General features: G+C 40.4%; 2 protein-coding genes across 2 annotated transcripts; both read left to right on the top strand.

Annotated features, from left to right (window-relative positions):
• Window positions 1-228: 228 nt before the first annotated feature.
• On the top strand, window positions 229-1200 carry LOC308421583 (putative olfactory receptor 1F12P; the record flags this gene model as incomplete). The annotated part of the gene is made up of 1 exon (XM_080917987.1): window positions 229-1200. Exon 1 carries the CDS (start codon window positions 259-261, stop codon window positions 1198-1200), a length of 942 nt encoding a protein of 313 aa, XP_080774113.1. The 5' UTR covers window positions 229-258.
• A 5134-nt stretch (window positions 1201-6334) lies between these two features.
• On the top strand, window positions 6335-18089 carry ZKSCAN8 (zinc finger with KRAB and SCAN domains 8). Its single transcript, XM_080918515.1, has 6 exons — window positions 6335-6449; window positions 10241-10728; window positions 11923-12091; window positions 14738-14826; window positions 15137-15260; window positions 16122-18089. Exons 2-6 carry the CDS (start codon window positions 10309-10311, stop codon window positions 17060-17062), a joined length of 1743 nt encoding a protein of 580 aa, XP_080774641.1. The 5' UTR covers window positions 6335-6449; window positions 10241-10308; the 3' UTR covers window positions 17063-18089.
• The last annotated feature ends 6130 nt before the right edge of the window (window positions 18090-24219 follow it).

The raw sequence follows: 24219 nt of genomic DNA, 5'->3' as shown, positions 1-24219 counted from the left end.
CTCCATGAGCTCTCTGAAGATGCTGAGCTTAAAGCAAAAGATGATGGTCATAAAAGCAACAGATGAGGCAGAGAGGCACACTTGGGGCTAGGTGAACTTTGGCAGAGAGCATCAGAGAAGAGACAGGATGCCATGGAAGAAAGCCATTTGGTAAATAGGGTTAAGACCTGGTAGATATTTAAAGAAAATATCAAGAGAAGTTGTGTTTTACCAAATGGAATTTATTTCTCTCTATAGCTCTTCATACAGGTACATCCGATGGAGAAGGAAAACCAAACCAGCATCTCTAAGTTTCTCCTCCTGGGCTTCTCAAGCTGGCCAGGGCATCAAGGGCTTCTCTTTGCACTCTTCCTATGTCTCTATTTAACAGGGCTATTTGGAAACCTCCTCATACTGTTAGCCATTGGCTCAAACAATCAGCTTCACACACCTATGTATTTCTTCCTTGCCAATTTGTCCTTGGTCGACCTCTGCCTTCCTTCAGCTACAGTCCCCAAGATGCTAATGAACATCCAAACCAAGTCTCAATCCATCTCCTATCCTGGATGCCTGGCTCAGATGTATTTCTGTATGATGTTTGCTAACATGGACAACTTCCTTCTCACTGTGATGGCGTACGACCGTTATGTGGCCATCTACCATCCTTTGCACTATAGCACCATCATGACCCCATGCCTCTGCACATCTCTGGTGGCTTTGTCTTGGGTCATTGCCACTTTTAATCCTCTCTTGCATACCCTCATGATGGCCCGACTTCATTTCTGCTCTGAAAATACTATCCACCATTTCTTCTGTGACATCAACTCTCTCCTCCCTCTCTCCTGTTCTGACACCAGCCTCAATCAGTTGATGGTTCTGTCTGTGGTGGGACTCATCTTTGTGGTGCCATCAGTGTGTATCTTAGCATCCTATGGTCGCATTGTCTCTGCTGTGGTGAAAATTACTTCTGTGGAAGGAAAGCTCAAAGTGTTCTCAACCTGTGGATCCCACCTTGCCTTGGTTATTCTTTTCTATGGGGCCATTGCAGGAATCTACATGAGCCCTTCATCCAACCATTCCACTGAAAAGGATTCAGCTGCATCGGTAATTTTTATGGTTGTAGCCCCTGTACTGAATCCCTTCATTTACAGCTTAAGGAACAATGAGCTGAAAGGGACCTTAAAAAAGAATCTTGGCCAGAGCAAAATATGTTCCAAGTGATTTACACATCTCGGAAATGAGGTCAACGGGCAGGAAAGCCTGATGATGTCATTACTTTTATTGTCATTTTAAAAGGTATCATAAATATTTAATGAAATTTGTTTGACCTCAATTTACTACAAATCCTAAATCTGGCATAACCACAGATCATATTCATTTGAGCCCCATAATATTTTATTGATGTAGACAAATATTCAGAATGTAAATCCATGAAAAATCAACAATAAAATATGAAATCAACATTTGAATGTATTGTTAAGGCAGCCCAAATTGCAGGATGTGGGGGTGCATACCTGTAATCCCAGAACTCAGGAGACAGAGTAGAAGGATTGTTAAGAGTTTGAAGCAAGCCTGGTCTATAAAGAAAGTTCCAAGCCAGCCAGGGTCATATAATGAGATCCTGTCCCCCCCCCAAAAAAAAACAAAACAAAAAAGCAGTACAAATTAATAGGGCTATATCCCACGGGTAGTATAGAATGGCTCGCTTTCCCAGGACTCCATGCCTCTAATAATTGACAGAAATATGTGATAATATTTCCACGAATGAAAAAATCGGAAGAATAAAGTCATTATTGTGAAAAGTTCATGTAAGAAAGACAATATGAGGTCAAAGGGCAGTGAGGCTACTTCAAGTGAAGTTGCACGAGACAAATAGCACTTAATCTGTGTCTTCTGTCCATCAAAATAACTCAGCAGGAAGGCAAAAAGAAAGTAGTTTTTTTATTCCATGGGGATAGTTGTGCCAGAGGCAGTAAATAAATATACTAGTTAATTTATATAATGGGGAGAAGGTAATCAAGAGAAATCCTTTCAGAGGAAGTAACATGCCTGCTCCGCCCTAAAATTGGAATAGGAATTTAGTCCTGAAATCAGTAAGAAAGGAAAGCATTTCAGATCAAAAGGTTATGAAGCACTATCCTTTAGATGTGTCTGTAGCCACCTTGAAATTAGAGAAGTTATGGTTATCCACACTGAGAATATCACAAGATTGGGCCCAATAGTATTTCCTTATACAAGGAGCAGAGTAACAAATAAAATCCAGTACACACACACACACACACATACACACACACACACACACACACACACACACATCCCACAATTATAAATTATATGAAAATAAGCAGATACTGCTCTCAAAAATAGTTCAACTTTTCAGAATAGCGTTGGGCATAGAAGGCATTGAATAATATGTGTAGCAAAAAGTAGAAAGGGGAAGAGAAAATCAGGACAGGTTTTTTTTTTTTTTTTTCCAGTATTGGATTGTTAAAGAAAAAAATATATAATAGCATTGAGTTGACAAGGGCAGGCGAGCAGGAAGGTTGCCAGCAGATTTCACGGTGACGGACTTGGCACTAGTAAAGTACAAGCCAGTGAGCATGGCAGACCAAACCTGCGGTTATAGCCCAGCAGAAGACAAGGCAGGGAGATCAAGAGCTGTGGACCAGTGTGGGCAACACAGAGTGTGACACTGTCTCAAACAGCAAGACTCCTCCCCCACAAAAGTACAAAAGTCTGTATTCAAAAAGTTCCGATGTTACGACCCAGCACGTAGCATAAGCACTTCATGTTGTACATGCCATTAAGCCGAGTAACCGACCTAAAATACCCCAGTTCAAAAGTAAGACTATCGAATCTTACGGAGCTCAGAATTTCTACTACACGTACGGACTTTCCTTCTTTTATAGAAGGGCAATTTAATTATGGAAAACAAAGTATGTTTGAGATGTTCCTACCATTTGTTCCTCAGCATGCATCAGATCACAGATAGTAGCACATCTCTGATTGTATCATGTTAGTACGGTTGGTGTTTTCATTTCTGTTTGAGTTGCTAGCTTGAGTTTCTTTTTTTTTAAATTTGGTAAGTGGGTCAGACATGGTGAGCTGCACCTGTAATCCCAACACGTGGGAGGTCAGGGTAGGAGGATACAAAGAGTTCAAGATCATCCTCAAATGAAAAGTTTGAAGTCAATTTGGACTTTATGAAACATTGTCACAAAGGAAAACTAAACCATCAAATAAATCTTGGCTTGTGATTAAGATGGAATTCCCACAGTCTCTGAAATGACCCCAACCATACTTGTGCTGTTTTGTATTACATGCTTCTGAAAAGTGGAATTCTTAGGATTATCGATAATAAAATCAAAATATTGGTCTATTTTTGAGAAGCATTGAAGATGCTCTGTCTTTATCCCCTCTTCTACAGTCTGTCTCATTATCCTCTGGCCTTGATGTCCCTCTCTCTCTGTGGCGCATCCAGTCTCTCCGTTTCCCATAGTATTACTAGATAAGCCACTGATCCACACTTTTGCTTATTCTTCTTAACAAATTCCCAAATAAATTATCTTGCTGCTCTCTTTCTGGCTTCTTATATTTCTTTCTTATGTTGAGACAGTATGCTAGACTATTACCAAAACCAAAATAACATAAAATATGTGACAATACATATTACTTTTTATTATTTTCTATTTGTGCATTCTTTCTGCCATAGGCTTTTTTTTTTTCTTTCTCCAACCTAAAAGTGGATCTGTTTATGTTCTGTTTCTCATCAAAGTAGGAATGAGAGTGAAGTCAACCCCAGAAGAAGATGTGCCTACAGATAGTTTCCTGTTGTTATAAACAGACCCAGCAAAGATTCCGCATTCTAAATCCCAACATGCTGTTGAAAATGACTGGTGATGAAAATGGTGATAGAGGTAAAAAAGACCATGAGCGTGTGATGAATGTGACAAAACTTGCCTGGGTGACTCTTACACATTAGCAAGTCTGGCTGCCAACACCAGGTACAACTGTGACTGCCTCTGGAATGCAGCTTCTCTGTGCTCTCTGCAAACACTTCCCGGAAGATTTCACCTCAGTGATGCTGGTCTCATCTTAATCACTGCTAATTTCCTAGCTCCAGCTAACCAGCATCAATCATCCCAGTAACACAAAGGCTCCATTTTAGTAGCCCTAGGTTCTTGTTAATCACATCTGCACTTCATCCCTATCTAACAAGAACAACAGAATCTTAAATCAAAATAGCAAATGGCCATGATGGAACCTCTCACCTTCCCTCTGCAATTTCACAAACCGGGCCTTCGCACTGCTCCCAGAATTCTTATCTTCCAAGCTCCTACAGAAGGTTTCAACGCTCAATGGTTCTTCTAACTCAAATTTCCAGTCCTTCCCCCCTCTCTCCCCCAAACATGGTCAAGTCTGTCACAGCAATACCTCATTCCTGGTACCAATTTGTCTTAGGGTTTCATTGCTGTGGTGAAACACCATGACCAAAAAGCAAGTTGGAGAAGAAAGGGCTTATATGGCTTACACTTCCAGATCGTAGTCCATCACTGGAGAAAGTCAGGACAGGAGCTCAAGCAGGCCTTGGAACCTGGAAGCAGGAGCTGATGCGTGCTTCTCCTGCCTTGCTCAGCCTTTCATCTTCTAGAACCCTGGACTATCATCCATGGATGGCATCACCCACCATGGGCTAGGCCTCCCACCCCCATGGATCACCAATTGAGAAAATGTCCTACAGCTGAACCTCAGGGAGCCACTTCTCAACCGAGGTTCCTTCCTCCGTGACGACTCTAATTTGTATCGAGTTGACACACAAAACCAGCCAGTACATGTAATAAATGTGGGAAAATCTTCATTCAACAATCGTATCTTGCTGGACATTATAGGACACACACTGGAGTGGAGTCCTAGAAATGTAGAGAGTATGGGAAAGATCTCGGTGGGCACAGAGGAGGACACACACTGGAGTGGAGTCCTAGAAATGTAGAGAGTATGGGAAAGATCTCGGTGGGCACAGAGGAGGACACACACTGGAGTGGAGTCCTAGAAATGTAGAGAGTATGGGAAAGATCTCGGTGGGCACAGAGGAGGACACACACTGGAGTGGAGTCCTAGAAATGTAGAGAGTATGGGAAAGATCTCGGTGAGCACAGAGGTGTTATTCAATATCAGAGAGTCTGTAGGGCTAAAACAGAAGTGTGGAAGACCTGTGTGTAGTTAGGCTTTAACTAGATAACGGAGAATTTATATAATAAATAAGCTCTACTGAAAAGAGGAAAGTACCAAAAATTCTTTAATGTCCAGGATTGGTAGCCAGAATCTACCTTAGCAACCAGGAGTGTCCTCAATGTGGGCAAAACTTCAGTAAAGAATATGAGTCAAATATTCTCTTATTTCTAATTCAGTTATTTTGAAAGAAGAATCGGCTTCAGAAAGCTTTAACCTGTTGTATTGACTTGCATTTATAATCCCAATTTATAATCACTCGGTATATGTTTATAATCCCAGCACTTGGGAAGGTAAGACAGGACATTTGCCCTGAAGCCAGCTAGGGCTACAGAGAGACTTAATCTAAACTATCAACAAAAAAAAGTAACCCTATCTGTTGTTCACTTGTGACCCAAACTTGACAGTTCCTGGTCTAATATGATTTCTACCTTCTGTTCTAGGTCTTTGCTTGGTCATTTGTTTATATGACACTAAGTAAGACTTTCAAATGTCCTCTGCCTCATTTCCTCTGGAGGAGAATGAGATTCTCCTTGACAAGTTAAAACAGATAAAAAGTTGTCTTGGGCACTAAAAAGTAAACCAATGTTCATTGTTTTCCATCATTATACTTTTCACATTTTAAATTAGGGGTCTGGTTATTTTGAAGTTTTGTTGTTCCCAACCATAGGTACTCTGACAGTCAAAGAGAAAGCAGTGGTCAGTATGAACTTTATAAATGTAATACTGTTCCTAGGAACTATAAAGATTTAAATTCCCCCAATATGCAGTGCATGTTGGGAATTTGGAGTAACTCATAAAGCATTAACGGGAAAGCACAGAATATCTAAGAAGAATAAAGAGAAATCCATTAGGTATAGCCCGGGCCTCTGGGTCTGTGATCAGCCACGCAGTTCTTATCCTTGTAACCTGAAGCCTGAGGCTAGCCAGGCAAAAGCTTTAGTGACTTAAAGCTATGTCACTCCTCAGGATGTCCAGCATAGCCCTCCACCTGGTGTTGCTGACGGCACTCGGTCCCTTTGCTGGCCTACCATAGAGCTGTCAGACCTCCGAGCTTCCTAGAGAGCTTCCGGAAGTGGCTGTGGGACAAGATGCGTGCTGGACCGCTCTGTGGCTCCGAGGGTTTGGAACTTAGCGGCTGGAGGGGTCCCGCTCGGGTTCGGTGTCCGTCGCGTCTCCTCGCGCGCTTCCCGGTCCGCGCTGGGCCGCCTCCCGCCCTCGGGCAGCGTGGGGAGTTCTCGGTGAGTGCGCTGGGCCGAGCAGGGGCGCGCGGGCAGCGGAAGCCGGAGCTCGGGGAACGGGTCGGCCCAGGGCCTGCGACAGCGGAGCAGGCCTACACCCGGCCCAACTTCCCACGGGATGGCTCTTCATCGCCAGTCGTCCTGTATAATTTTTGCACTCGCTCTTACTTGCTTGTAAAGCCGGCCGGTGTAACAACTGTTTTTACTCGGCAGTTTTGCCGATCGGTCTCAAAATTCATTTTTTAAATTTTTTTTTTCTTTTGAAGCCTCTGCCCTTCTTGGGAACATTTGGTTTTTGTTACTCTTTTTTTTTTTTTCTACCCATAAAAGAAATTAATCCAGAAAATGGTTGATGTAGCGCCTGAACAGCTGTGTGCAAAAGAAGTACTCTCAGTAATCCCGGGGTAACAAAATTAAACCTTATTCAGAATACTTTGCTTACCTAATTTATTGAAATAGATGCTTGAAAACTCGGTGGGTTCCCATTTCCCAAACTCAGGTCATTCATGAGTAATCTCTGTTAGATTTCTAAGACGTTGAGCACCACCTAACAACATAACTTCTTCCTGTTTGACAAATTCACTGAAGTATTGCTATACAGCAATCATTATTTTAATGAATGTGCGCGTTTTGAGTTCCTTGTAGTTAAATATAAAAAGTCTTAAAAGCATTCATCCAAGCAACTAACTTGAGAAGCACATTCCCATGCTTGTGTCTGGCCCTCTCTTGAGTGCCTTTTCTCCTAACCCTCATGTTTAAGCCTTATTAAAATTACTTTTAAAATCTCCAAAATGAAAAAAAAAAAAAAAATGAATGCCATTTCAGGTAACTACGAAGCATGTTTGTTTCATCTACTTTTCCTTAATCTCTAAAACCTGGAGATGATTCCTGCTTTGTAGTCCGTTCTCAGGTATTTCTCAAGTTTAATTGATCTGAAAGGAAATTTCCTACATCTGTTGAAAAGCCAGTATTGTTCACGTTGGGGTGTGCCTCTCTTAATTGTCAAAGTTTTAACATTCTCAATCCTGAAGAGGCCTAAGATTGTTGCCCTTGAGGTTCATACGTCAATCATCCTGACCGAATGATAAGGATGATATGTAAGGATCGGTGTTGATAGGTATTTTCCAACATTGCAGTGTGTACACACAGAATCGTTAGAGGGGAGAATAAAACTGCCATATATGTTGCTGCACACCTGTAATTAATTGCATCCCATACTCAGGGGACTAGGGTTGGGAAATCACCAGTTTGAAAACAGCCTTAGAGAGAGAATTTTGTTTGGGGAAGATAGGTAAGGTCCACGTAAGCCACAGTACCCTAGGGAAGGTCAGAAGACAATTGCAGGGATCCTTCTTCTCCTTCCACCGTGTGGGTCCTAGAAAGTAGTTTGTCAGGCTTGGCAGCAGGCGCTTTCACCTCCAGAACTGTCTCGAAGACCCCCTCTTACCAGTACTGGCCTGAGGACCCGTCTTATTCCAGTTATCCATGTTAATTTAACTATATCTACTGTCTGCAGATAAGGTTACATTTATAGGCACTACCTAAGGCACCTTTTCTAAAGACAGTAGCATTTTGACACACGAATGAAGAACAGTATAACCAAAGCCAAGAAGTCACCACTGCAGCCTTAGCACGGGACCTACACACAAGAACAGAAACCATGAGTGTACATGCTCCCCACAAAGAGGGGCCATCAGGTTGAGCTCTCTAAACCTGGATTCCCAGCTGTAGCCTCCACTCTTAAATCTAGACACATTCTATGTTGTGTTGTAAGTATAGCCCTCTTGTGTTCTTTAATTCTATCAATAAGATAGAATTTTGATGAGGAATATGAAATTAAGAGAGCAGCATTGTTTTGCGACCAATAATGCGTCGTTGTAAGACAAGTAGTATGTGTACATATGAAGAGTAAGGGAAACAAATAGTTTGGTCCGTGGTGAAAGTGGTCCAAGAAGACTCGGATGAAGAGAGATCGATATTCACAGACTGGAGAACCCTTGGTAAAGTGTCATCCCTAATGGGGTATCAGTACTGTTGAGGTAGTGTTTCTAAACTGAGCTACAGATCCAACACCAGTTCAGTTCCAGCATTATTGGGAAGCAGTAAGCTTATTCTAATGTGTACCAAAAAGCAACAACCAGCAAAGACAAAACAGCTTCAAAAACAGAAAAGTTACAGGATTAGAACTACTTGATTTTAACATTTGAAAATTTGTACCAAGAGAAGGTAGATGTAGAGGTGACAGTAACAGAATAGACTCCAGTTTGGGGTCAGTCAGACTTTCTCTGACAGATGAAAAGGCAAGTGGTCCAACGTATAATCCTTTCTGCGAATGGTGCTAGAGAAGATTATCATGTGCATGTAAGGAGGGGGACCTCCAACCAAACCCTCACCTCTGCAAAGATTAATTAAAAATAGATCATAGACTTAAAAGTAAAACCTAAAACTATAAACTTTTAGAAGAAAACCTTTTTGATTTGGAGTTAAGCAGACATTTCTTAGGTTTGATATTAAAAGTACAGTCCTTATACATTTTGATAAACTGTGCTACCAAAAGTTACAAATAATCATCTTCAGTGGCTGCTTTTAAAAGAATAGAAGAGAGTCAATACTTGTAAATCATGGACCTCATACAGGACCTGTATCCAAAATATATAAGGAGTTCTCAAATCTTAAACATACAAACAATGTAAAACCTCAAATACAAAATAATCCTGGGCAAAGCTCAATTCCAGTACTTGAGAGACAGAGGCAACAGGATCACCAGTTAAAGATCAGCCTAAACAAGTAAATAAGTATATAAATAGCCCTGCTACATGCCTTTAGTCCCAGTATTTAGGAAGCTGAGGTGTGAGAATCACAAGTTTGGTACCATGTTTGGTTATAAAATCAGATTCTGCCGAACAAACAAAAGCAAAGTGGGCCAAAATCTTAAAGTAGATACTTCACCAATGTATATATTCAATATTGTTAGTAAAGAAACAAGTCAAAATCATGACACATTACTATAACTATTATAATGCTTATTTTTTTAATACAATGTCAAGTGCTAGTGGAATGCAAAACATTATTGCCACTTTGGGAACAATTCAGCAATTTCTAGATACTGCACTTAAGACTCAGTAATTTACTTCTTACTTCCAGGTCTTACCCCACTGAATTAGAAACTGCTCACACAAGATAATACGTGTACATGATCTCTGGTTTTATTCATAATTACAAATGCAAGTGTCAGATGAAGGCATTTGTATGAGAATAAACAGATACAATACTGATTAATATCAGGCGTCCTCTAAGTGAAATGGAAGGTCATTGGTTATGGGTTTAGATTTGTAGATGTTGATAAGACATTCTGTTCTTTGCAGATCCACTGCTCCAAATAGATTTTTAGGAGTAAGAGATGAAGTCCAAGACATGACGCTGGGACAGGAGGGAGAATAGGAAGTATAAGTAGGGTTGTGAATCTTAGTGAAGAGGAAAGGGTTAAAGGGTTTGTAAACTAAAGGTTAGGAGCTAAAGTACAGAAAACAGTTGAGAATAGCCGATGTACAAGGTGCCACAAGGAAATCAGCGCGTGCTGCTGAGGATTACCTGATAATTAAACAATTTCAGTTAGGCTCAGCCTCTGTGGTCCCCATCATCCACAACCCTAAACAGAAAACGAAAGGAAGGATTTGTACCCTGGGTGGGTTTGGGCTTGCAGATTATTTAGGGTACTCATTAAGGTATCTTGGTAAGTAACTGTGATTTTTGCCTTACCTTAACATATTTATAATTTTCTCTTCTGGAAGAAGTACACTGGAAGACTTAAGATACAGAAGGTAGAGGAAAGGGGCCTTCTGAGCATTTCTGGCCCTAAATGGCTACAGAATCAAGAAAGCCTTCTTCAGCCCCATCTCCACCAGACCAGGCTCCTGAAGAGGACCTTGTCATTGTCAAGATAGAGGAGGATCATGGTTGGGATGAGCAATCTAGTGTGCATGAAAGTAACACACCTGGCCAAGAGCTGTTTCGCCTACGCTTCAGACAGCTCTGCTACCAAGAGACATTAGGACCTCGGGAAGCCCTGATCCAGCTCCGCGCACTTTGCCATCAGTGGCTGCGGCCAGACCTGAACAGCAAAGAGCAGATCCTGGAGCTGCTGGTGCTGGAGCAGTTCCTGACCATCCTGCCAGGGGAGCTGCAGACTCTAGTTAAGGAGCACCGGTTAGAGAACGGAGAGGAGGTGGTGACCCTGTTGGAGGACCTGGAAAGGCAGATTAATGTCCTAGGGCAACCGGTAAGTGCACGCTGTGACTGAAGTCCTGGAAGCTCCGGAGAAAGACATTGGCTTCAAAATTCTATTTAATGGATTCTCATAAATGCAGATGAAAATTATTTTAATGTTTTTTTAAAGGATAGAATCCATTTTCAACCTCATAAGATCTCCACATTTGTGTTATTGTCACTGCTTGCTAAATGGGATGATAGTACACAGGGGGTTTATATTACTTTTTTTCCAAGGTACCCATAATACCAGTGGTCAGGCTTTGGGCCAGATATTTCTACATCTTACTGGCCTCTTATTCAAGGAATTGAAATAAGAACCCACACAAATTGTACAGATAGCAAGGAAACTTTATTCAATGGCAGAACAATAGTACAAAGCAAGAAATAGTCTTAGGCCACTCAAGTGAGACTACTCAAGAAATCAAATAATTGGGGCCTCTTCTGGGGTTCGAGAGAAAAGGGAGTTTGTTTGCTAGCAGGCATGGTGAGGATGCTTCTTTGTTTTCTCGGAGGACATAATTCACCTTATTGGCTCATGCATCCAAAATCAATCTGGGCCTGTTTGGCCCCCTAGCTTCCTTACCCAGAAATAACTGGAATATGATTGGGTACAAGCTGTCCAAGTGTCATGGTTGTTAGTGGGACGAGAAGGGTATTCTATTGTTTAGAGTAAGGTGTAGGTGCAACTCAATGCAGGTGGGGTCCTAGATCACTAACAGGTGCTGGGTGCATTGTTCGGAGAACAAGGGATGGGGGGCGGTTCTTAATACAAAACAAGTAAAGGCCAGCTTCTCAACTATTTGTGTGCTTGCTTGCCTTGTCAGGATAATGAAAGGTGACTACTTTCTAGAATATAAGCATCCTAGTCTTAGCAGAAGACTATTTTGCTATTGTGTGACCCTATTTTAGTTTTCTGGGTTATTCATCCTAAGTTAGAATTCTGTATTCTAGTATTGGTGTTTGATATAGTACAGAAACATCAACAGAAATTTTTTCTTTAGTACTGAACAGAAATAATTGTCTTCTTACTTTGCTGCCCTAGGAAGTAAATGGCATTATACTGCATGCTTTCCCAAGGAAGTAAATGACATTACACTGCATCCTTTCCCAAATATGAACAGCCATAAAAGGTCCTGACTCCACTACCACCTTCACTTCATGTCTCAAAGGACTCTGTGTAATTCTGCTGTCCCATTATTTCTAGGTCTCAACTCGTACACATGGGCAGAGAATACTCTGGGATGAAATCATACCTTCAAAATCTGCATCAGAACCTCCAACTATTCATGCCCAACCCATGGCAACTATGCCTAAATCTGCAGTGTCCCAGAAGCCACAGGTCAGAGGAGAGAGGCCAGGTTTTACTTACAAAGGTAAGGAAGGGGACTTGTGTCTGGGGTACCTGTCTCATTCAGGAATCAGCATCAGGCTTAAGTAGTCCCAGTCTTCTAGAAGAAATCCGTGAACTCTTCCTATGCAGGTAAAGAGCTGTTGACCCCGACTGGGGCAGATAGGATACACCAAAGAGACAGTCTATTGAAAACTAACTTATGAACCAATGAGTTTAATTAGGGGTAGGGTAAAGGATTTTTTTTTTTTAAGGAACATGGGTAACTTAGCATCAGCTACACCACTAAAGAAATCTCTTAGCACCCATTAAGTGCCTACATGGAAATGGGGAAGGGGCTTGTGACCCATCTTACTCTGTAGCAGGTTTTGTGTATATAACCACAGCAGCTGAGAGTTCAGAAGGGCAGTGGCCATGGCATGCCCAGAGGACAGCACTAGACCATCAATTCTAGTGGCAAATTTATGAACACAGGTAGTTTTTAATGAATTTGCACATTTGTTAACCCATTTATAGCAGACCTTTTTTTTAAGATTTTGCTAGTATTGTAACATTATATTTACAAATATTTCCGTACTTTTCTAACAAGAGCATTGTTTTTAACCACGATAAGAAGACAGTGAGAAATGGTGGTGGTGACCTAATCCACAGTTCATGCTCATCTTTTGCCAGTTGTCCCTGTGTTTTCTCTGGTCCACCTATAACCCTAGTGCAGCTAGTCATAAATTCTTCACTATCCTTTAATTTGGCATTTTTTGCATTATTTCTTAGTCCTTATGACCATAACAGTTTTAAAAAACAAAGATTAGAATTAGTAGAATGGTGACAAATTAGGTTTGTTTGAACTTTTCTCATATTTAGGTTCAAAGTGGATATATTTAGCAAGAACAATACAGAAATTGGCCTATTGTAATGTTATTTTTGATGACTTAAGATTAATCTTGCTAGGTTAATCACTATAAAGTTATTGTTCTTCTCTTTATAATTAGGTAATTTAGGAGGAAGTTCTCATGAAGCTTTGTAAATATCTTAACCTTTATCAAACCTGTTGCTAAAACAGTAATTTTAATATTTATTGATGATTCCTGTTTTTTTTATTAAAGCTTCTCAATTGAGTCAGGGATTACTAAACCAGTTACAACTGGTACTTTCTCAGTCCTTCCTTCTACGTGTTGCATTGTTCATCTTAAGGAGAACATTTACTTCTTTTCCTTCTAGTTTACCCGTGGGTACATATGTGGCAACTAGAAACCAACCCCACCTTTCATCACTGTCAGTGGGTGGAGGGCAGAGAACACAAGAGTCAGCTCTTTCCATCCACTGTGGGTTCCAGAAATTGAACTTGAGCTGTTGGGCTCATATGGAAAGCACCCTTGCCCCCCACATTCTCTCTAGCCCTCTACCTTATTTTTTGAGATAGGGTCTTTCCCTGAATATGTATGTCCATTTCTGCTAGATTATCTGACCTCCAGGCCCCCAGGATCTATCTGTTTCTGTTCTCTTTCAACTCCCAATGTTGGGCCTCCAAACAGGGCTTTTGTGTGGGTGATGGGTTTTGAACTTACGTCCTCATGCATGCACAGCAAGCACTTAACCACTGAGCCATCATGCCAGCCCCAAGTGTGTGTAGAGGTGTGGGTGGCTGTGTCTGTGTTATTTTGGGTAGTGCTAAGTATCTTAACTCAGGGTGTTACTCACCCAAGGCAAGCACTTTTCAAACTGAGCTGTGTCCTCAGCCCTTCCATTATACTGCTGTTGTTCACTTATGGGCATATTTTTCTTTGTTTCAGAAACATTGTGTTCACTGTGCTTATATCATTTTTGGACAGATGAAGCCCTAAGTCTGTGTCTTTTGTGGCATTTTCCTGTTATTTTTTTTAGAAATACCTTATTTTTGGCAGAATAGAATATTCTAGGCTCTTTGTCTTTGTTTGGTTTGAGGTTCTTGTTCCATTTATGAGACTTAAAATATGTTGTTTTGTATAAGTGAAATTGGTTTTGGTATTTTGAAACAGGTCTATGTGTCATCTTCTTTGACTTAGAACTCTGTAGGTCAGCCTGGCCTCCTGCTGGAGGGCTGGAGCTATATGCATTTGCCACCCCACCAGCATATAAGTAAACTTCTACACTGATATTTCTAAGGAACCAGCATAGAATCACTTTAGTTCATTAGATAATTCTTGTCTAAAGTGATAAGTCATGTTGCCCAAGACATACATTGCTTAACTGTAAGGTTGATTTTGCTAATAAAATGCTCAGTATCTATGAGAAGCAGACATTGGTAGCCATGGCAGAGATCCGCAAGGTAACAGACTTACCAGAGAGTGGTTGGTTCTCATGTTCAGTTTCTAGGACACTGGGATCTAAAGGAGCATTATTCATAAACACAAAGGTACTACTTTTGGTAGAGAAGAAATTAGAAAGCAGCTCCCATTAGGAAATCAGTATACTTAATTTATTTGACATATAAGTTCAGGTACATTAAAATTAAAATACAGATGTTCTTTCTATGAGCATTCATGGATATGGGCCAAACTCCAAAATGTCAGCACTTTATGTGCAAAATCCTTGGCATATATACACTGAAATAAAATAATTTTGGATATGTGAATGCCGGTTCCCACAACCATGCAATAAAACTGGTCATCTCATAGCTCCTTTCTCCTCTCAGCCATGGCTTCTCAGAAACCTACTCCTGCCCAGAAAGGAAGTTCTGGAGATCAGGAGGTGACAGCTAGACTTCTCACTGCAGGGTTCCAGGTGAGTTGTCCTCCTCCTCACTAAAAGCCCATATCTCTGTTTGACAGTTTCATGGCAGTTGCCCATCTCTGTAGTGGTGCCTGTTTAAGAACTTTCCCTGAATCCTTTTTGCTTAGTAATAAACCAATCTTTGATCTCCCCCTCCATCCTAATAAATCTAGTGCGCTTTCCTCTTCCTCCCAGCTATCCACACCCTTTGCATAGCACATTCCTGCTCCTTCAGCTCTTCTAACACTGTAGTCCTCTCCAACACTGGTTGTGAGCTATGGAACCTTTCTAGGCCCCAAATGAGGGTCTTGTTTTATTTCAGACTTTGGAAAAGATTGAAGACATGGCTGTGTCTCTTATTCGAGAGGAGTGGCTTCTTGATCCATCACAGAAGGATCTGAATAGAGATAACAGGCCTGAGAAATACAGAAACATGTTCCCCCTGGGTAAGGAGAGCTGTGGCTATTATTATTTAAGGATCTTCTCTCTGTTTGCTGTGTTTCTAGTAGCTTTATAAGATTTCTGGAAGACTTGGTTGAACTTAAACTCAGGATCAGGTATGTAGAGATGGCTCAATGGTTCAGAGTGCTTTCTGCTCTTCCAGAGGACTGGAGTTCTGTTCCCAGCATCCACATCAAGTACCTCATAACTGCCAGTAACACCAACTCTAGGGAATACGGTGCCTTCTGGCCTCTGCAGACACCAACACATGTGACACACAGTCATAAATTTGTTTTAAAATGTTTCTAATAAATCTTAAAGAAAAAAAAACTTAGAATTCAAGAGACGGATATTAAATTGAGACTTCTTGGGGTCTAAAATGAAACATTTTGTCTCCCAACTCAGAATTCCTTACAGTTTGTATCTGTATAGTGAATATCGTTCATTTTGCTAGTTAAGAAATTGACGCCTCTGTAGTACTCCCTGAGTTCTCACCTTTCTTCCAGTTCCTGCTGGACCATCAAACCAGAACGTTTCTGTCACATGAGCCAGTTGTACTTCCAACCCTTTCAGGGGTGGTCCATTCCCACCCACTCAGGAGGTCTTTGTCTCTCTGCTCCCCAACTTACACTTCCCTTTCCAGTTTACTCACCTATTGGGAAAACCCCTTTATCCTGGCACCTCTTTCCTAGTTGGTGTTTGTTTAGTGCTTATGTCTGATCAACCCACATATATCTCTCCCTGTTTTCAATAGAGAAGTTTGTATTACCTTGTAACTTCAATGAGAACTTCATTTCCCCCTTTCTTCTAATATAAAAAATAGAAAGTGACTTTGAGAATAATTGTTTACTACATGTTTATTTCAGATGGTGAGAACAAGGAATTATTTTCAAAACAGGTAATATCTCCTGGAATCCAGCCACATGGAGAGGCAACTGCCAAGTGCAATGGGGATGTTATCGTGCATGGAGAAACCCAAGACGTTCTGGGCAAACTAGAGAGGCAGCAGGGGAATCCCACACAGGAGAAACGGCATAAATGTGATGAGTGTGGGAAAAGCTTTGCTCAGAACTCAGGCCTTGTTCGCCACTGGAGAATCCACACTGGAGAGAAGCCCTACCAGTGTCATGTGTGCAGTAAAGCCTTCCGTTACAGGTCCGCCCTTCTTTCCCATCAGGACATCCACAACAAAGTGAAGCGCTACCACTGCAAGGAGTGTGGGAAGGCCTTCAGTCAGAACACAGGCTTGATCCTACACCAGAGAATCCACACTGGGGAGAAACCCTATCAGTGCAATCAGTGCGGGAAGGCCTTTAGTCAGAGTGCAGGCCTTATTTTGCATCAGAGAATCCACAGTGGGGAGAGACCATATGAATGTAATGAATGTGGAAAAGCGTTCAGTCATAGTTCACACCTCATTGGACATCAGAGAATTCACACTGGGGAGAAACCCTATGAGTGTGATGAGTGTGGGAAAACCTTCAGACGGAGCTCACATCTTATTGGCCATCAAAGAAGCCACACTGGGGAGAAACCCTACAAATGCAATGAGTGTGGGAGGGCCTTCAGTCAGAAGTCGGGCCTTATTGAACATCAGAGAATCCATACTGGAGAAAGACCCTATAAGTGTAAAGAATGTGGGAAAGCTTTCAATGGGAACACTGGTCTCATTCAGCATCTGAGAATCCATACAGGGGAGAAACCCTATCAGTGCAATGAGTGTGGGAAGGCCTTCATTCAGAGATCAAGTCTCATTCGACATCAGAGAATCCACAGTGCAGAGAAGCCTGAAGCCACAGGAGTTTAGGAGAAGCTTTATTTGTAGTTTGAGCATTATTCGGCACTAGAGAAACCATGCAATAGTGGAAAAATCTAGTGAGAAAGGGCAGAATCTGTAGCTATAACAAAGCTAAGAATAGCAATTGGCTAGTTTGAGCCCATCCCTGATAGGAGTTGATTAGTTTGACTGTCTTTGGGGCCATCTGACAGAGGAGAACCTTAGCAACTCAGTGTATTCTTCAGAATAACAGCAGATTGCTTGTTGTGACTTGAAACACTACATTTTGTCTTTCCTATAAGTTTGTGAGAGGCCATTCTACTTTCTTCCCATTTCCTGTGGTCCCTTTTTTGTCATTTCTCTGAAGGTGCCCTTGTAAATCTTAATCTATGAAACTGCTTGAATCTAAAGCAACCTCGGTGAGACTAGGATTTGTGTTTTTAATATCCTAGTTGGAAATTGTAAGACATTTGAATTATTCTAATACTCCTAGATGATAGATATCCATATTACTCCATAAACTCAATGCCATATTTTAACAGCACTAGCATTTTTCTTCATTTAGAACCTTTATGACTCCATTGAGTCCCTGAGCACCTGTACACCTTCACCACCCCCAGTCAGTACCTGTGTCAACAAAGGAAGTGGACGCATTAGTGGTGATGGTGAGCATGATGGAAAGACAGGTGAGTGGAGACTCAGCCTGACTGTTCCTGGGCATGAACAGTTGTTTCTCAAGGTGACTTCTGACTCCTTCCACCTTCCCACTGTACACTGTGCTTTGAAAATTATTTGCACTATCAAAGCTTTGGCACCACATAAAAGACAGAGGTGCTTGAAAATCCTTATAAAGAATGTACATCCCTCTTGGCCCATTACAGTACTGCTCTCAGGTTCCTATCAGTCTATATAAACTCACTGACTACAGCCTGGACTGACCTTCTCAGATGGCCGCTACAGAGCCATCATTATCTGCCATATGTCTCTTTCCATTTGCGTATCTCCAGCATCCACTGTGGTGATCTGTCAAACACCTCACTCTAACCCTCATCTGACAACAGAGATGCACTGTTACACTCATTGTCACCAGGCATTGTGTCTCACCTCGGAGGCTTTCAGCATGACATACAATACTGGGTGTGTGAAGTAATGAGACTGGCTTTAAAGGAACACACCAGATTGTGTGCATCTAAAATGTAGTGTCGTTTAGACTGAGTAATTATACTAAGTACTTAATAAATTCTTGTTAAAATGCATATTCTAAAGTACTATGATTCTAGTAGTGCTACTTGTCCTCCAAATATTGGGAACAATCTTAGAGTGCTCATGTGATAAGGAACAAGGAAACCATTTGTTACTAGTAATTATATTTCATGTTTGACCATTTGACTAGACAGTGGGCTTGGAGTTGAACAACTTTTGCTTTACAACACTAATCCTCACATTTAAAATTATTCAATTAATCTTACTCAGAAGACACATAAGGAGGTTTTCATGAAATCACTGAAAAAACAAAATAGTTTCACACTCCCCTGAAAAGGATCATCTTAGTTTCTCTGGTTAACTTTCTCAGACCAGAGCTCTCCATTATCATTATTTTCTTATCCTCTGTTCTGTTTGCCTCATCCCTGTTTAATACAGCTCACCATTCCTAACTCCTCTAGCGCTCCTCACCACTGAGCTGTCTCTCCAGCCCTAATAACTTCTTAAGACAGGGTTGCAAATGTTTAGAAACCAGAAGCAGGTAAATCTATGTCAAGACCCTTGCTTGCTTCCTGCTTGAGTTGTGCCTTACCCCCATAAGACAGGGTTTCCACATAAGTCAGTTCTGTGCTGTGTGGGAGTTACGTAGGATGAGTACATTTTCAGAGCAGCTAGATGTCTGCATGTGTGCATATATGCATGCCCACTCCTTTCATAAACTTGTGAAGCAGCTGCCTTGGTTTCTAATAAAATTGCCCTTTTTGCATTTATAACCAGAGTAACCTGTACCAGATTCTTCAGTCTCAGAATTACTAAGCATCTGGCTGAAGTCCAGAGAAAAGAAAATTGGGAAGATTAATGTTATATTGGGTTAAGTGTGAAAGGGGGTGTCATTTAAAAACCAGCTATTGGAGCCATTATGGCGAGGCACACCTTTAATCATAGCATTCAGGAAGCAGAGGCAGACAAGCCACCCTGGACTGCATAGCAAGCCAGCCTTGAATATAGTGAGACCAGTCTCAAAGTAAAAGGTAAGTAAGGCTGGAGAAATTGCTTAGAGGTTAAGAGTGTGGACTGTTCTTGCATAGGACCATGGAGTTTAGTTTCCATATTGGGTGATTCGAAACTGTATTACTCCAGCTTCAGGCCTGCACACAGATACACAAATATATACACATAAACATGAGTATCAATAAAAAATTTCAATGAATTATCAAAGGTGATTTAGCATATGTATAAATCAGGCCAAATGTTATGGTGATAGAGAAGGCTGTGGAGTCTTTGAAGAAATACATAGACGTCATTGTTAGTCTTGAATTTACCAAGCATTAATCAATTTACATTTATTCAGTGGCATTCATTAAGCTTTATTTTTCTCTTTCTGAAATGAATTGCTCAACAGTACCATCTCCTCCCAGCCTCAGCTGCTCATGTTAAGATGTGGCAGAGTAAAGTGTTTGTTCCCTAACTTACTTGCTGTCAATATATCACTAGAAGAAACCTCTAAGGTTTCAAAGAATTCCTCCATGAAGCCAGATAAGTAATGTGGTGATTGATTCTAACATGGACCGGTATAGCTTCGCTCTTGTTTCTGTACCTCCAGAATGATAGCTGACGTTTTGTTTTTCAGCAGTTGCCATGAACCAAATGCTAAATTAAATATTTGTCCTACTTAAGAGCTAATATCACCACTAGATGTCCCATCGATAGAAGATAAACAAAAGCTTAGGGATCTAACCAACGTAACATATCCGGCAAAAGACAAGATTTTAACCTGTACAGCCTGAGGTTAGAGCCTGCGATGGACACTGTGCTTTGCTGCCAATTGACTGAACTCGCCACCAGCCAAATGAAACTATGTACCCTTGGTCGTAAGAGGTACTAGGTAAAATAAAGTGCAGTAGTATAGTGTGGATCCACTGCAATTACTGGAAACTTGGTTTAAAATACTATTTGGGGTAAAACCATCTTTAGACTTGGCTATTCTTGATTCTTAGTACAAAAAAGTTATTTTGTCAATATAACGTGTAAAGGAGTAACTAAGACAGTAAAGCAGTTACAGCTTAGCGATACAAATACACTTCTCTGCAGAGTACCTTAAGGAAAGAGCAGTGAGTAGATTCCTGGTTGGGCAGATGGTCATGTGGCAATAGTGAGCTCATTTGCAGCCTACAGGGAGAAACTATTTAAACTTCTTGCCCATTTCCAACCACCATTCTGTGTCTTTTGTTTTTCCTGATATTTTTCAAGTATGTTATTCATTTTAACCCATTGCTGCCTTAGCTCCTACTGGTTTTTCATAGTCAACATTCCACTAAAATGTATGTGCTATTACCAGTGTATAAATTAAAGCTTATTATTGTTGTCCTTCTTAATCTCATTTATACTTTCTAATGCTGAGTTTCCCAATATGTGATGACAATTCTTGGTTGGCATCTTGAGTACTACTAGGTTATTAGGCCTACTGGTAGACAGCCATTTTTGAACTACCTGGACCACAATTTGTAAACCATTCTAATACATCTTCTTTATATGTATTTTTTTTCATTCTGTAAATTCTGTTCTAGAGAATCCCAAGTAATACAGATTTCATACAGAAGTGGTTCTAGAACAATAGAACTATTAGGGTTTGGTTTTTTTTTTGTTTGTTTGTTTGTTTGTTTTTGTTTTTGTTTTTTTTTTTAGTATTTGAAATAGGTTTTTCAATTTGCATACACCTATAGTTACGGAACTCTCTCAGAAACTCAGGGAATATTGAGAGCCCATGCTGTGAACTGTTTTACAAATGTACAGGGACAAATGCATTTGATTATTCTGATTCACCAGTTGTGAGAGGCAAATTATTTGGTGAGTGTGTATATAAAGTTTTTGAAATTTTGTAGGAAAATGATGATGCTGGTTGGTTCCGGCTAGCATCTCTGAATAATTGACAAAGGAGAAGAATACACTGCTTGATTAAAATTAACCAACTTCTAGCATCTCAGAATACAGGGGAAAGCAACATTGTACTGAGTGATAAAGTTGGCTAGCTCCAGATATGCATAAAGTCTGAAGGTTTCTAGTGTACTCTGGAAGAGAATCTTCCTTCCAGCAATCACAGCTCAAACTGTGGACAGTCAAACCAAAGCCTTCATTTAAGGTTGGCCAAATTACAAAGAAAATTGAAGTTCCAACCTCAGAGAGTGTCAGTGGCTAAAGTAAGAGAGCCTTAGTTGGTAAAGAATGGGATCTATCACTTGGTGTGGAGATGTGTGGTAGGACTCTGTTGAGGCTCAGATTCTCATGGGTTTACTTCGCATGAGAGAATGGTCTCTCTACCCACAGAACATGTACTCTAACCCTTCCCCTCAAATTTTACCTCTTTTTTTTTTTTTTTTTTTTTTTTTTTTTGCCTTTGAGGAAATACAGAATGGGTAGTTAAGGAAAGTAGTTACAAATATACCAACTATGGCCATGTGACAAGTTACAGAAATGAGGATTACTATTTCTATCACACTTTAAGAATATGTTTGTACAGATATTTGTGTTTTCTTTCCTCAAATTCTTTATTATGTAATGTAACATCAATTAAGAGTATCTGTAGTTACGATATTTAAGTTTTGAGATACCATTTATTCTAAAATTATACATTTGAGATAGTACAAGATATAGTTTTATCATGTTAGATATAATTATGATCTGATTAAATATATAATGCATTTATAATTGTACATGGGATAGTTATATCGTGTTAGGTGTAATTAGGACCTGGTTAGTATTTTAATTTGGAAATTAAGAATGGCATAAGAAGACATGATTGTATGTCAAGCTGACAAGGGGTAGACTTGGCTCTTGGTTATCAGTTAACTACACTTGGAATCGCCTGAGGCCAAACTTCCGGGTACACCTATGAGGATTTTTTTTTAATTAAATCATTTCAAGTATAAAAACCTATTTTCTTTTAATCTGGATCTTTTGAGGTGGGAAGACCATCCTTCAATCAGGGCCACACCTTCTAATGGCAGCCAATATAAGGTCATGGAAGAAGGAAGCTTTTGCTTTTGTTTACTTGTTTTTGCTGGTAAATCCATGCCTTTACTAGAGTTAGAGCCGACTTTGGGATTCTGGGATGAGGATGAAGTAAAACAACTGCCTGATTCTAGGGCTTTCCATTGACAAACGGCCATTGTTCTCTCTGAACCAGAGCCTGGAAGCTACACTGATAAATTCCCTTTCTCTACCTATGTGTAGATTTATTCTGTAAGGTCTGTTTTCTAGAGCACCTTGATTAATGCACCATACTTCAAAAATTCTTCTTTCTTTGTCATAGGTATTTTTAGGTCATTTCTATACCTTGTTTACTAGTCTTTCTGTCTTGTATACTAAAAATAATCTATCCTGTTTTCACTTTTCTGTGTCTCTGTTTTGTTACTTCATGTATTTGAATAACTTCTTGTTTTCCACTTTGTATGTCATCTCACTGCTTGGGGAATTTTCCTCAGGTACCTACACACCCTGATATTTGAAACCAAACTCACCATTCTCCTTAATTTGTATTTTCTTTTGAAATAAACATCACTGCCTAATTGTATCCTAAAGTAGAAACGTTGCCTTTTGTGTTTCTCATCCTGACCTTGAGGTTGTCATGTCATCTTTCCTGCCTTCCGCTCTCCTGTCTAGGACCTCTTGATCTTTCTCATATTCTTCCTGAGGTTTGTTTTTGTTGTTGCATAGTTTTTGTTTTGTATTTCTACCATACCCCTATAGCCTTCCACATAGATCCACATCATGTGAGCTCAGGTTACTATGATTTGCTTCAGTTTCCTTTCAGATATCCGACTTATATAGCACTTAGGAAATGATCTTCAATCCCCATTTTCATGGTATCTCATTTTTACTCAGCCCCCATCATTAATACGCGGCAGTGTTCCGTAGTTTGTTCTCCATTTGAGCCTCGGCTCTCATTACTCACGAGCATGTTTACCTTGTTATATCACATTCAGGCCTCCTACGGCGTTCTGGTGTTATCAAGCTTTTGCCTCTGTGCCTCTCTCAATTGTTTTTTTGTTTGTTTGTTTGTTTGTTTTTGTTTTTTTTTTTTTTTTGTTTTTTTGGTTTTTGGTTTTTTTTTTTTTGGCTAAGATTACTCTTCAGCTGTACCTTCTGTTCATTACTCTTCAAAATTTGCTTCCTTCATGTCTTTTGAGACGGGTCCTGATTGAGTTCGCTCACACCAGCATCTTCCCTTATTCTGTTCTGCCTGAGCAAATAATTTTCAAGTTTGTACTGTGATCCAAGTACTCATTAATACCTTGCTCTGAGGTTGTATAGTGGTTTCACATTTGTGTTATTCCCAAGATTAAACTGTAAGCTCCTTGAGGGCAGGGATGATAACTGTAACATTTGTATCACTGCACTCTTTTTAGTGCCTAGTACAGTGCTGAGCACACAGTAGGTTTAATAAATGCTTGTTAAATTATTGTGTGGGTTTTTTGTAATATTGAGATTTTTTTAAGGGTTTTCAGTAATGTGACCTGTTTGATGCACACAAAAACTACATAACCAGCTCCATAAAATACTATAGGACATCAAGATTTGCCTGTATCAAGGAGTAAAGCCCAAAAAAACAAAAATCTAGGAAGGTCTATGTAAAATTTTGAGGTTATAAACTATTTTCTTGGCCAAACTTATTGAGTGACTGGAATTCCACTTGGCATGTGAAGGTGGGAAGGTCTGCATTTCACGCCACTTCTGGGATGAATCGTGGTACCTAAGACTGCATTTACTATGTGCTACCACTGTTGGGTGTTGGGCTGGTGGGAAAACTCAGTGTAGGATGTGGGAGGCCAAAGCTGGGGTTCAGGTTCAAATCCCTGGGTGTCCAGTCGCCGTGGAAACCGCATGGAGTTGGGAAGTAAGATTGTGGATCCACAGGCCTGTGATGAGGAGCCCAGGACCAGAGATGCTTCCTCCTCAGAAAAGGTGTTAAGATCCATTGCTTCACT

This window comes from Micromys minutus (assembly GCF_963924665.1).
Source record: "Micromys minutus genome assembly, chromosome: 6".
Classification (NCBI taxonomy): domain Eukaryota; kingdom Metazoa; phylum Chordata; class Mammalia; order Rodentia; family Muridae; genus Micromys; species Micromys minutus.
This window is presented reverse-complemented; position numbering and strand designations above follow the sequence as displayed.

Coding starts and splice junctions, on each gene's coding strand:
- ZKSCAN8 (XM_080918515.1), top strand. CDS start 10,309: ATGGCTACAGAATCAAGAAAGCCTTCTTCAGCCCCATCTCCACCAGAC. Junction 14,827..15,136: donor TTCTCACTGCAGGGTTCCAG/GTGAGTTGTCCT, acceptor GTTTTATTTCAG/ACTTTGGAAAAGATTGAAGA. Junction 15,261..16,121: donor CAGAAACATGTTCCCCCTGG/GTAAGGAGAGCT, acceptor TGTTTATTTCAG/ATGGTGAGAACAAGGAATTA.